This window comes from Gekko japonicus, unplaced genomic scaffold (genome assembly GCF_001447785.1).
Source record: "Gekko japonicus isolate JY-2015 unplaced genomic scaffold, Gekko_japonicus_V1.1 scaffold3401, whole genome shotgun sequence".
Lineage (NCBI taxonomy): Eukaryota > Metazoa > Chordata > Lepidosauria > Squamata > Gekkonidae > Gekko > Gekko japonicus.
Window position 1 is genome coordinate 16,687 of NW_015172653.1, and position 12,930 is coordinate 29,616.

The 12,930-nt window shown below is 51.5% G+C and overlaps 1 protein-coding gene across 3 annotated transcripts in view; it reads right to left on the reverse strand.

Annotated features, from left to right (window-relative positions):
* The window catches only part of LOC107119264 (mitogen-activated protein kinase 8), a 37,267-nt gene that overhangs the window by 7,069 nt on the left and 17,268 nt on the right, over positions 1 to 12,930 (reverse strand). For all 3 annotated transcript variants that reach the window (XM_015421733.1, XM_015421732.1, XM_015421731.1), the window contains exons 7-10: positions 8,426 to 8,608; positions 6,135 to 6,259; positions 3,610 to 3,673; positions 1,330 to 1,407 (exon numbers count right to left, since the gene is read on the reverse strand). In XM_015421733.1, the coding sequence (XP_015277219.1) occupies positions 1,330 to 1,407; positions 3,610 to 3,673; positions 6,135 to 6,259; positions 8,426 to 8,608 (450 nt within the window). The remainder of the gene's footprint in view (positions 1 to 1,329; positions 1,408 to 3,609; positions 3,674 to 6,134; positions 6,260 to 8,425; positions 8,609 to 12,930) is intronic.

Below are 12,930 nucleotides of genomic sequence, written 5' to 3' on the forward strand. Positions count from 1 at the left end.
AAAACAGTCCAGTGGCACCTTTAAGACCAAGTTTTGTGCAGGTACAAGCGCTCCCTCCTCTGCGAGGACAGATCTGCACTCCCCCCCCCCCAATAGCTAGCAATCCAAAACAGTCCAGTGGAGCCTAAGCGGTGGGTGTTGCCTTCTGACACACTTCCGGTGACGTCAGGGGGTGTGGCATATGCAAATAAGCTATGCTAATGAGTTATGCCAATGAGCTCCTGCACCTCTTTTTCTACGAAATGACCCCTGGGAAGGGGGCCTTGGGGGGGGCACCAGAATTAAATCAAAGGCTCCAGGGCAAGGGGGTCTGCTTGGTGCGCACCCACCCAGCCCCCATTAGAGCCTTCCTCCGAGGCAACCCACAATCTTAATGTTAATGGACTGTTAACATCGACGTACACTAAGACTCCTCAGAGGTCTAGGAATGCTGCCGCCTTTTTAAAAAAGGGGAGCGGGGGTCAAGCTTCCTCCCTCACTCCTTCCCTGTAAACCCAACAGGAGGAATGAACTGCCGGTTCTTTGCTGGGTCCTGAAGAGACTTGGCTCTTGGGCTCAAAAAGGAAGATGCCGGCTGTGGCTCCCAAAGCTGCACTGGAAACATTTACGCCAGGCCATCAGGGGGCAGGGGCCCCCGGGGGGAGGAATAGCTGAGGCTCAGGGAGTGAGGCCCATAGAAACCACTAGGAGGCCGGGCCCCGTGGGCCCCATGGTAGCTACGGGCCTGGTCACAGGTCTTTCCTATCATCGACTACCTGATCCTTTTAATACTGGAGATAACGGGGGACTGGATCTGGGACCTCCTGCAAGCAAAACAGACGTTCTGTTGTTGAGCCGTGCCCCGCTCCCTTAATAAATAAAGGGGAGGAGTCACTCTGGATTTAGTCTGAGCCTCAGCCGCTGGGCATGAAAAGAGAGCAGGTGTGCTACGCTGGCTGATCTGGTCTCTCTCATCCCTGTGATGAGTTCTCCTTCCTCAGAAGAGAATTTAAAAAAAGGGGTTGTGGTGGTTTAGGCAGACGCCAACAAAATGCAGAGATTTACTAGCCAAACAAGGCTGGTCTAGGAAGCCACAGAGCTCCTTCCCAAAGCAATCCTAAAAACTTGACCCTGCCTGTTGCCCAGAGGAGACGCCACCCCCGATGTGCCAGCCGCCTCCCCGGCACGCCAGGAGACCTGGATCTGTCCACGTGCTGCTTCCATACAGAAGGTGCGATCGGGAGCACAAGAGAAATCAGGCATGTATAACGAAGAGACGGGAGCAATCTTTCCCTTCGTTCCTTTTGTTAGCGGCGACCAGAGCAACAGCGCTGTTTTATCGTAACCAACCTAAAGGAGGCGGCTGTCCACGTATAACCCCATTCTTGGTTCTCTCTTCCAGTTCCATGACTTCCTTGTAAATCAGCTCTGAAAATGCATGAGAGGTAGCGTTACTTGTGCGGTTATTTCAAACAGACGAGAGAAGCACTTTCAAATGACCACTCAGGTACCAGTTCTGAAGGCATGCCACCTGCCCGTGGGACTGCCTTCTCCGCTATGTCCCCGGGAGAGCCTCACGCTCCACTGATAACTTGTTGGCGATCCCTGGCCCTGGGAATGTCTGGCTGTCCTCGACCAGGGGCGGGGTTTTTTCATTCCTGGTCCCAACCTGGTGGAACTCTCTGCCGAATGACACCAGGGGCCTGGCGGGACCCTTGTGCCGTTCCACAGGGCCTGTAAGGCAGAGATGGTTCCCCCCGGCTTTTGGTTTAGGGCAGCAATGGTTGGTTGCACTGGCCGGCTGTGTTTTGAAATGCTGCTGCTTTTCTTACCACTATCAGAAGAGGAGGAGGAGATTGGATTTATGCCCCGCCCCCTTCACTATCCAAAGGAGTCTCAGAGTGGCTTACAAACTCCTTTCCCTTCCCCTCCCCACAACAGACACCCTGTGAGGTAGGTGGGGCTGAGAGAGCTCTTGACAGAAACTGCTCTTTTTCAAGAACAGCTCTTGTCGGAACTATGGCTTGCCCAAGGTCATCCAGCAGCTGCAAGTGGAGGAGTGGGGAATCAAACCTGGTTCTCCCAGATTAGAGTCCGTGCACTTAAGAAGAAGAGAAGAGATTGGATTTATACCCCGCCCTTCACTACCCAAGGGAGTCTCAAGCGGCTTCCAAACTCCTTCCCCTTCCCCTCCCCACAACAGACACCCTGTGAGGTAGGTGGGGCTGAGAGAGCTCTGACAGAAACTGCTCTTTTTTCAAGAACAGCTCTTATCAGAACGATGGCTTGCCCAAGGTCATCCAGCCAGGTGCAAGTGGAGGAGTGGGGAATCAAACCCGGTTCTCCCAGATTAGAGTCCGCGCACTTAACCACGTCACCAAACAGGGGCGATGCTTTTGAGGTTTGCATTGCAAAACTGAGAGCTCCTTTCTCTTCCCTCCTCCTCCTGGCTGGGAGGGGACAGAAGCAATGCTTTTAATCCCTGGAATGCAAACAGAAGAGAGCAAAAGAGCTGGTTCCTCTTCTCTTCTCTCCATCCCAAGCTGACATCCGAGGGGTGGAGAAACAATGAAGCAAAATCAGCTGGGCTTCTGATCCCCCCCCCCCAAATATGCGGCATCTCATGCTGCACCTGCGAGGCAGCAAAGCTTGCAGAATGGGCATTCAGAAGAACCTCATTTCCAGCTGGTCAGCCGGGAGTTTGCTCCTGACCACCACCAACCCCCCAAACCCCTTGCTGGGTACGGAGCAAAACCTTCCCAGCAGGAGATCCGAAGCCAACTCCCAGATCGTCCCTCATTGGCTGGGAGATGGGATTCCGATGGTTGCAAGTAGCCGGTTCCTATGAATGTACACAAGACAGGCTGCCGGCAGCTGAAAAGCCCACTAACTAAGGGGCTGCCTGATCACCCCTTGCAAATGAGAAGTGTGTCAAAGTGGCAGGTACTTCGGCCACACCTCCGTTCCCAGCATCGCTGATGAGGATGACCGAAGCTCTCTTTAGCCCCCGGAACAATGACTGGTCGGAGGTCAGCAGCAGCGCGGCGTCATTGGAGAGATTGGAGCCGGAAGGACGTAATCCCCATCGCCTGTGTGCAGCAAGCCCGACAAGCCAGCAGGGGCCGCTGTGGAAGCCAGCTAACTGAAGTCCCCCCTCTAAGAAAGAACTGCACGAAGAAGCATGTGACCGCCCGGAAAAAAGACGGAAGGAGAAGCAAGAACATCTGCGGAAAAAAGCCTTCGGAGGGTATCTGGTAGGGTTCCCATCCCCCTGAATTTGTGGCCATAGCTAGGATTTTAGAAAGTGTGTCCACACACGATACTCTGTAAGCTGCCCAGAGTCCTTTGGGGGTGGGCGGGGTAAAAATCCCATGTAACAACAACAACAACAATAACAACAACAACAACAACAATAATAAAAGAACGTGCTTATTTACTGTCTATTCTAATTGTCTCTGTTGTTTGTTATGCTATTTCTTTGTAATCTGTCTCATGCACGTGTAGTTGTCGCTTGTGCTGAATACAGATTGTCAAATAAAAACAAAAAAAGAACACGCTCAACGTAGCGAAGGCTTTACCAACAGCACTGCCTCGCCCCTCTCATCTGGAAGAGAAAAATGTTACGCTCACCTTTCCATTCTTCTATCGTGTGCTCTCGTTCATCTAACTGCTTGTCCGGTATCTTTGGAGGAGGCTGGGAACGGAACGGAACAGAACAGAACAGTTCAGACCAAAAAACAGGTAGTACGCGTCACTCTAAATAAAAGCGAACCGTCTCTTGATTTCGGAGTAACCGGGGACTGGTTCCAACAGGTGGGTACCGGTGGGCTTACCTCCGTGCCTGATTTTTCATTCGGCACCAAGACATTGCTGTCTCTGCATTAGGTCAGTACCCAGGGGTTATGGCCTGGTGGCTGACGCTGGGCCCTGACAAGACAGAGGTGATACCGGCAGGGGAGGGAGGGAGGGAGAGTTCCCTACTTTGGGTGGAGTGAAACCAGGGGTCATTTCCTGCAGGAACGCACAGGAGCAGAGCTCCGGCAGTAAAGAGCCCAGGGGGCGGGCACATGCAACAAGCCCCACCCCCTGCTCCCAGCAGCCCTCAGTCAGAGCAAGAAGCAGCCAGGTAAGTTGCAGAGCTCCCCCCTCGGTCCAAAACAGTCCAGTGGCACCTTTAAGACCAAGTTTTATTCAGGTACAAGCTCTCCCTCCTCTGCCAGGACAGATCTGCACGTCCCCCCCCCCCAATAGCTAGCAATCCAAAACAGTCCAGTGGAGCCTGAGTGGTGGGTGTTGCCTTCTGACACACTTCCGAGTAAGACTCGAGTAATCATTCTGCAATTGTGACTCAGAAATTCTGCAGTCTGCAATCGGCAGGAGCCCACCCCCCCAAAAAAAGGCAAAATGAAGTACTGAGCCCAAAGTTCTGCAAATTCAATTTCTGACTTCGAAGACGTTTCGCCATTGACCTCCAGACCCCCCAAACTGTTGGCAACTGTCTGCAGATGCTGTTTTCTTCCTATGGTGCTGCTTCACAACTTAATTCCCCCCCTCACTTTCAGTGTTCCTTGAGTGATCCCGGGGCAATCAGATATCACAAACTAAATGCAAAGACATCACAGTGCTATGCAGCAAATCGAATTCAGGAATTTGCTGACATTGCCAGAGTCTAGCAAAGCCCAAGGGTCACTAAGAATTGGGGGGTGGGGGGTAGCCCTTTTCTTCACCCTCCTCCATTGCCTAAAGAGTCCCTTCTTTCAGTTCTGATAAAGGTTTTCACAGAACTTCCAGCCTCTTCAGCTCAGCATTCGGGGAGAAAATTTAAACAGTTCCACTCCAAAGATTAAGCTGACTTTAAGTCATTTGTAACTTGTACTTCAGAATAATACTTTAAGTATTACTTATGAGCTGTTTCCTAACGTTTGCAATCCAGCCCTATTGTGCTGCTGCTTTGGTAGTCTTATATTGATAGCTTTTGCATTCTGCAATCCTTCAGTCTTAGTGAGAAACAAGAGCCAGTTTGGTGTAGTGGTTAAGTGTGCGGACTGTAATCTGGGAGAAGAGGGGAGCGGTGGCACAGTGGGTATATCCCAATCTCTTAACATCTGAACTGTGTTAGTTCGAGCCCCGCGCTGGTGTGAGCAGCCAGCCTGTTGTCCCCAGCATATCGTCCACCCAGCGATTCGAAAGCTTCGGCAAGTAGATAAAATGGGAACCACTCCTTAGAGAGGGTTGGCACGCCAATCTCCCTTGTGGGAGGGTGTTAGCTGACGGTCGGACGTCCTGGTCGTGGCTTGGAAGGCGAAACAGCTTCTCGGCTACAAAAGAATCCCTGCAATGGATGTTCCGGCCAGGCGGTGGCAGTGTGGTGATTGACATATGGGTCCTGAGGCCTGGCCAGCAAGGAAAACGACGGCGCCAAGCCAGAAGACGTCTATACTGGGCAGTGACGGCGCGTGCAATTAAAAATGAATATATGTTGTCTTCCCTATCCCCTGCAAACATTGCTAGTCTCTTGTCTATATTGAGTAACTGTACATCGCTTTGAGCCCACTGGGGAAAGCGATTAATAAATGGAAAGTATTATTATTATTATTATTCCCCACTCCTCCACTTGCAGCTGTTGGATGACCTTGGGCAAGCCATAGTTCTGCAGAGCTGTTCTCTCAAGGACAGTTCTCTCATAGCTCTCTCTGCCCCGCCTACCTCACAGGCAGTGTTCCCTCTAAGCTGAGTTAGTGTGAGCTAGCTCACAGCTTTTTAGCTTCTGGCTCACACATTTTTGTCTTAGCTCAGGAAGGAGGGCTCCAGAGCAAGCTAATGCATGCAGTAGTCAAATCGCTCGCTCACAACTTTAATGCCAGTAGCTCACAAAGTAGAATTTTTGCTCACAAGACTCCACAGCTTAGAGGGAACATTGCTCACAGGGTGTCTGTTGTGGGGAGGGGGAAGGGAAAGGAGTTTGTAAGCCGCTCTGAGACACCTCTGGGTAGGGAAGGGCGGGGTATACATCCAATCTCCTCTCCTCCTACAAACAGAATTAATAAACGAAGGAAGGGCATATCATATGAGTTGCTCAAAGCAAAGAGGTACCCCAACACTAAGCATTGCAACTGGCACGGGAGGCGGTGCAGAATCCAAAGTCTACAACTTACCGCTTCTGCTTCCGAGGGGTCGTACCAGACATTGATGTAGGGGTGCTGCAGAGCTTCATCCACTGAGATTCTTTTCGACGCGTCAATCACCAGCATTTTAGATAACAGATCTCTCGCTTGACCGGCTGCAAGGGGAGCGTTGGATTGATGACATATTTAAAAAGGGGAAGGAAAAAGCTGTACGAGAAGTAAGCAGGGGGAAACCGCTTGCATCGCTTATCAAGGGGATAGAGCCAAATCAATGGCGTCTTACAAAGTACTGGTCTGATATTAACATAGGGCAGCTCACGATCATCACTGTAAGCTGCCTTGAACCATGAGAAAAGGCAGGGGGTGTAAATATTTTAAATCAAGCCACAAAGGGACGGTCTCGTTTCCATAATTAACGATTAATGTCGGGAGGCAAAGAACAGAATTTTGTGCCAGTCCCAAGGGCAGTAACAAGGACCAACATGGTAAAATTAATAGGTAAAACCTATGGCTGCAATTTAACACAGTGATTATGCTTAAAACCCCAAGAAACCGATCCAGGGGTCATTTCCTGCAGGAGCGCACTGGAGCGGAGCTCCGGCAGTAAAGAGCCCAGGGGGCGGGGATATGCAACCAGCCCCACCCCTTGCTCCCAGCAGCCCTCAGTCAGAGCACGAAGCAGCCAGGCAAGTTGCAGAGCTCCCCCCGGCACCCCAGTCCAAAACAGTCCAGTGGCACCTTTAAGACCAAGTTTTATTCAGGTACAAGCTCTCCCTCCTCTGCAAGGACAGATCTGCACATCCCCCCCCCCCAATAGCTAGCAATCCAAAACAGTCCAGTGGAGCCTGAGCGGTGAGTATTGCCTTCTGACACACTTCCGGTGATGTCAGGGGGCGTGGCATATGTAAATAAGTTATGCTAATGAGTTATCCTAATGAGCTCCTGCACCTCTTTTTCTACGAAATGACCCCTGCCGATGGCACTCAAGTGTCCCTAACTCTGTGCTGGATGGTGGCTCGTCTGTTTAATGGGAGGGGGGAAGGGAACTCAGCACCAAAACCAAGCATCCGAATATGGAATGCCACCATAGAAACTAGGGAGCTGTAAAAACATAACTGCGGCAAGGAAGAAGGGTCGATTCCGGTACGGCTCCTAACCTCAAACATCTACAAAGCGGAACGGCTGTTTGTGGCTTTATTGGAAGGGAGGGGGGGTTAGTCGGCCACTGAAAGGCTGTACCAAATTTAAAGTATTTGTATGCCGCCTTCTTCCTGGCACCAGGACCCTGACGCAAGATGGCGACCGTTAAGATGGCTCCAGCCGCTGACATCAGAAGTCCTTTCCTCCAACCAGCCCTCCGGTTCTAACAGCTGCCGTGATGGCCCTGGGAGAGAGAGGAGCGGCTCCTACCCAACAAAGAACCCTACTTGGCAACCAGGGCCAGGTAGCCCCCCAAATTTTATTCCTAGGGAGCCCTTTCTTCACCACCTGAAATATTGAAAATCTGCAGCTCCTGGCTCTTCCCGGCAGCCGTGGCGACTAACGAAGGCCCTGGGAAGAGAAGGAGGTGCACTTGCTCCTCACCCCAAGCCTTGGTGGTCGCTATTCCCCTTGGCTCTACTGACAAAAGTCACGTCCCCGTGCTCATATCTGGGCAGCAAAATCACAGGCAAATGAAGGAGACCACTGACCAAAGGGCAAATCCCACATCTGCTTCTACACCAAGGCCCGGGAAAAAAACGGAAAAATTCGGGAAAAAACTGTTTTGTCCCTGAAGCCTTTTCCCCCCTGAAAAATTGGAAAAATTGAAAAAAGAAAAAGAAATGATTATGGAACGTTTTATTTTAACATGATCAATAAAATATTTTAAGACAAGGTATTCAAATATTTTCCAAATCATTTCTAAAATATATATATATATATATGGTATCAGAGTGATCTAATTCTTGAGCAAGTCCTAGGTTACAAACTGAACTCTCCAATGCAAGAACAAGATGCATTTCTTCTAAAGTAACAGAATGACTTTCAATCTGGAAAAGACAAAAGAAATGCTAATGTAGATTTTTTTTCAATTTTTCCGAATATTTCCGTTTTTTCCCGGAAAAAAAGGGGTTTTTTCCCCGAGCTTCAAAATTTCCGGAAATTTTACATCTCTACCCACCCCTGGAATGCCCCCCCCCCAATCCCCCTGCCAGAGCGACAAGGGGACCTGGCAACCCTAGATAAATGCTTTGCGCCTCCCCCCCAACCTCTCCTGAGGAAGGCTTCCCTGAAGACGCCAGAGAACATTCAAATGGTAACACTACCCAGATCTCTCTTACCCTTCAGTTTGTTGTGCTCAGAGTCAACTGGGAAAAGGACATCTGGGAAGAGCTTTTCAAAACTGTAGCCGGCGTATTTAGGTCTGTTCTCCACGTACGTCCTGACGGTTGGTTGCAGCTTCTTCATGAATTCGGAGCACGGGGTCCCGAGCTGCTCAATAACTTTATTCCACTGATCGATATCTGAGGTCAAGCAGCTCAGGAAAATATTACATCTCTAACGCTCAGGACAAAAGGCCGGGTCAAACACTTATGGCCGATCATTACTGTATCAGAGTGGAAGTGGCAAAACAGATGCAAAGCTATTCTCTTTATCTAAGAACTTAAGAGAAGCCCATGCTGGATCAGGCCAACAGCCCATCTGGTCCAATACTCTGTGTCACACAGTGACCAAGACACAGGTGCCATCAGGAGGTCCACCAGTGGCCCTCCCACTGTTGTCCCCCAAAACACCAAGAATACAGAGCATCACTTGCCCCAGACAGCATGTTCCATCTATACCTTGTGGCTAAGAGCCACAGATGGACCTCTCCTCCCTATGTTTATCTACTTAAAGGTAAAGGTTCACTTGCTCGAAAGCCAGTCGAATCTGACTTTAGGGTTGCGGTGCTCATCTCCGTTTCAAAGCCGAAGAGCCAGCGCTGTCCGAAGACGTTTCCGTGGTCATGTGGCCAGCATGACTAAACACCAAGGCGCACAGAACGCTGTTACCTTCCCACCGAAGTGGTACCTATTTATCTACTTAAAATTTCTTGCTTTCGAACTGCTAGGTTTATCTACTTACCTGTTGCTTTTTTATCCCACTGTTCTGCTAAGGAGCACATGGTTTTTTCCCCTACTACCCTGACCGGTAGATTAGGCTGAGAGTGGATGACTGGTCCGAGCTCATCCAGTAAGCTACATGGCTGAAAAGGGATTTGAACCTGGGTATCTCCGATCCAAGTCTACCATTCTGACCACTCACTGCGTCACACTGGCTCCCTCTTGACGTGCCGGCTCTTAACGCCAGATCACAACAGCTAAGGCTAGGCGGAACTGTACAGGAATGGTTCCGGAAAGCAACAATGTGAGACCCTCAGACATTTCAGAGCTCAACCTAAACAGGCGCTTGCGCCCTCCCCTACAGAACAGGAGCCCAACGCAATTCGTCTGCCCGCCAAAGCAGAAAGATCTGTCAAACCACGAACGGTTTATTCTCATTTTCAAGAACCCATAAACCAGTGACACTCCCTCTGTGGCCCGGGAGCCACGAGTGCTGATGTGGCTCTTCTGGCCACTGTCCCCTAATGGGGCGCTTGCCCTGCGCTCCATGAACGTGGCGGGGCCTCTGCCGACCCTCCCTCGTGGCTGGCGAGCGGTTCCCATCCGGAAGCGGCCGCTGCCATTGGGACGGGAGCTGTGAGCCACCCTGATCTGTAGACCTTGCGCTGGGGATGGAAGCAAAGGGCCTTTCTTCCCCAACAAACCCCATCCTTCTCTGCAGGCTCTGAGCTCTCTTCTCAGCAGTCAGGCACCTGCCAGGAGCAGTGTTCCCTCTAAGCTGAGTTAGTGTGAGCTAGCTCACAATTTTTTAGCCTCCAGCTCACAGATTTTTGTCTTAGCTCAGGAAGGATGGCTCCCGAGCAAACTGATTTATGCAGTAGCCAAATCGCTGGCTCACAACTTTAAGGCCAGTAACTCACAGAGCAGAATATTTGCTCACAAGACTCCACAGCTTAGAGGGAACATTGGCCAGGAGGTGAGCAATCGGGCTCGCGCGTGGAGAAACACAAAGCCGCCCTCCCGCCATCGCCGTGACCGCTGTCCTGGAAAGAGCAATGGAGTCACAACGAGCTGTGGCGGTCCTGCTGCCCCTTCCTCCACAGCCGGCTTTGTCTCCTCCCGGCACCTCGGCCACCTGACTCCCTCGTCTGAGCTGCTGGGGAGAGAGCGAGAAGGCAGAGATGGAAGTAAAAGGCACTGCTCCGGTTGCGAAGAGTGATGTCACGGTGCCACCGGCTGGCTCACAGTAGGCTTCTGCCAAGGGAAGAAAGAAAAGGACTGGATTTATACCCCGCCTTTCACTGGGAGTCTAGGAGCGGCTTACGCTCTCCTTCCCCTCCTCTCCCCACAACAGACACCCTGCGAGGGAGGTGGGGCTGAGAGAGTTCTGAGAGAACTGCTCTTGAGAGAACAGCTCTGAGAGGACTGTGACTGGCCCAAGGTCACCCAGCTGGCCACACGTGGAGGAGGCTAGTAAACCGGAAAACTGGCTGATACTAAGCGCTTAGGATGAAATGAAATACAAATTCTCCACTGTATTAAACAATGTTATTTTGTAATAGCTAATAACACATCCACACTGTTACATATTCCGTCTTCCATAAGTACACCAAAAGTACAGAAAAAAGAGTGGGTTGACGAAACTCCCCAGAGTTGATTTTCGTTTCGTTCACGGTGCCATGATTTTCGTTTTGTTCACGGCACCGTGAACGAAACGAAAATCAACTCTGGGGAGTTTCGTCAACCCACTTTTTTTTCTGTACTTTTGGTGTACTTATGGAAGACGGAATATGTAACAGTGTGGATGTGTTACTAGCTATTACAAAATATCATTGTTTAATACAGTGGAGATTTTGTATTTCATTTCATCCTAAGCACTGACTGTCAGCCGGTTTCCCGGTCTACTACTTGTCTTGGGCTGTGACCATGTGGAGGAGGAGCAGAGAATCAAACCCGGTTCTCCCAGGTCAGAGTCCGCACTGCTAGCCGCTCCGCCGAACTGGCTCCGAGTAGCCTTTTGCTTCCCTCCCTGCTTCTCTGCCGTCTCGCTGAAACGGGACATAGCGGCCTCGGTCACTTCCCTCTCTTGCCAGAGCTGTGGGCCTCCTGCTGGGGAGAGACTGAGAAGGCAGGCACAGAAGTCATGGGCTCCCGGGCTTCCCACTGCAGGGAACTGCCCCTGAGCCAGCTGGTGCCATGGCCTTGGAGCCACTGCTTTGCCACCCTTGTGGCCCAACCAGGGGTCGTTTCATAGAAAAAGAGCTAGGGGAACTCATTAGCATAACTCATTAGCATATGCCGCACCCCCTGACACCACCGAAAGTGTGTCGTGAGGCCACGCCCCCTGACATCACCGGAAGTGTGTCATAAGGCCACACGCCCCGCCCCCAATGGTCCCGGCCGCCGGCGCCAGCCTTGTAGTTCCACTGCCAAGCCCCATGAGGGGCCCGGCGGAGGACCTGCAAGGCCGGCGGGAGTGCGAGGAAGCCCCGCGAAGGCCCTCCCTGGCCCCAGGCAGGCAGGGGTGGGGAGAGGCAGGGAGGAAGCAACTTACCCTCCCTCTTCTCCTGCCTCCTCCTGGCTGAATGAGGGCCAGAAGCGGGGTGGCCGGAAGCAGGGGGCGGGGCTTCGTCATGTGCCCCGCCCCCCGTACCTCACCCGGGGGGAACTGCGATCCCCCGCGATCCCCCCTGAAATGACCTCTGGGCCCAACCCAAGGAGGCGCCTGCGGCAGGAACTCCTGGGCTCCCTTTCATTTCCCTTTGCGCTTCTGGGCATCTCCATGGCACGAGGCAGGGCAGGTTCCTGCAGCTGCTGGCCAGACCCAAGAGACGGAGAGTAAATCCTACTGAATTAAGCGAGACTTACTTCTGAGTAAACATGCATAGGTAAGAGAGAGGCATGGCCTACGTGGAGGAGGGTGTGACCTTTCGCCGGAAAGAAATGCCTTCAACTGCTTCTTTTTGCTAAGAAGAAGAGGAAGAGATTCGATTTATACCCCGCCCTTCACTACCCAAGGGAGTCTCAGAGCGGCTGACAATCTCCTTTCCCCTCCCCACAACAGACACACCCTGTGAGGTAGCTGGGGCCGAGAGAGCTCTGACAGAAACTGCTCTTTTTCAAGAACAGCTCTTGTCAGAACTATGGCTTGCCCAAGGTCATCCAGCCAGGTGCAAGTGGAAGAGTGGGAAATCAAACCTGGTTCTCCCAGATTAGAGTCCACGCACTTAACCACGACACCAAACTGGCTCTCAACAAGAGAGAAGAAAACTCGAGGGCCACATTGTAAGCTGTCTTGGAAACTGTGTGCTGTCAGCCCCCTTGAGCTCCGTAAGGAAGAAAGGGAGCTAATAAATATTTTAAACCAATAAATATGATCTCTTCTTCCTCTTCCTCCATCTCCACGGGCTTCCAATCTGTTTCAGGGCCCAATTCAAGGTGCTGGTATTGACGTTTAAAGTCCTCTATAGCCTCTATAGCCTGGGATCTGCATATCTTAAGGAACACCTTCTCCAATACAAACCTATTCAAGCCCAGCGCATTCAAAGGTACAACTGACGTTCTTGGTCAACAGCGCCTTTGAGCAGCACCATACTCCAGAACTAGTCTCTAAAGCAAACAGCCTTACAAAAAGCTGTGGATCTTCTTCACTGCCACGGGAAGTGGTGGCGGCTACAAGCATGGACGGCTTCAAGAGGGAATTAGATAAGCACAAGAAAGAAGACCCGCGAAACACGCGCGGG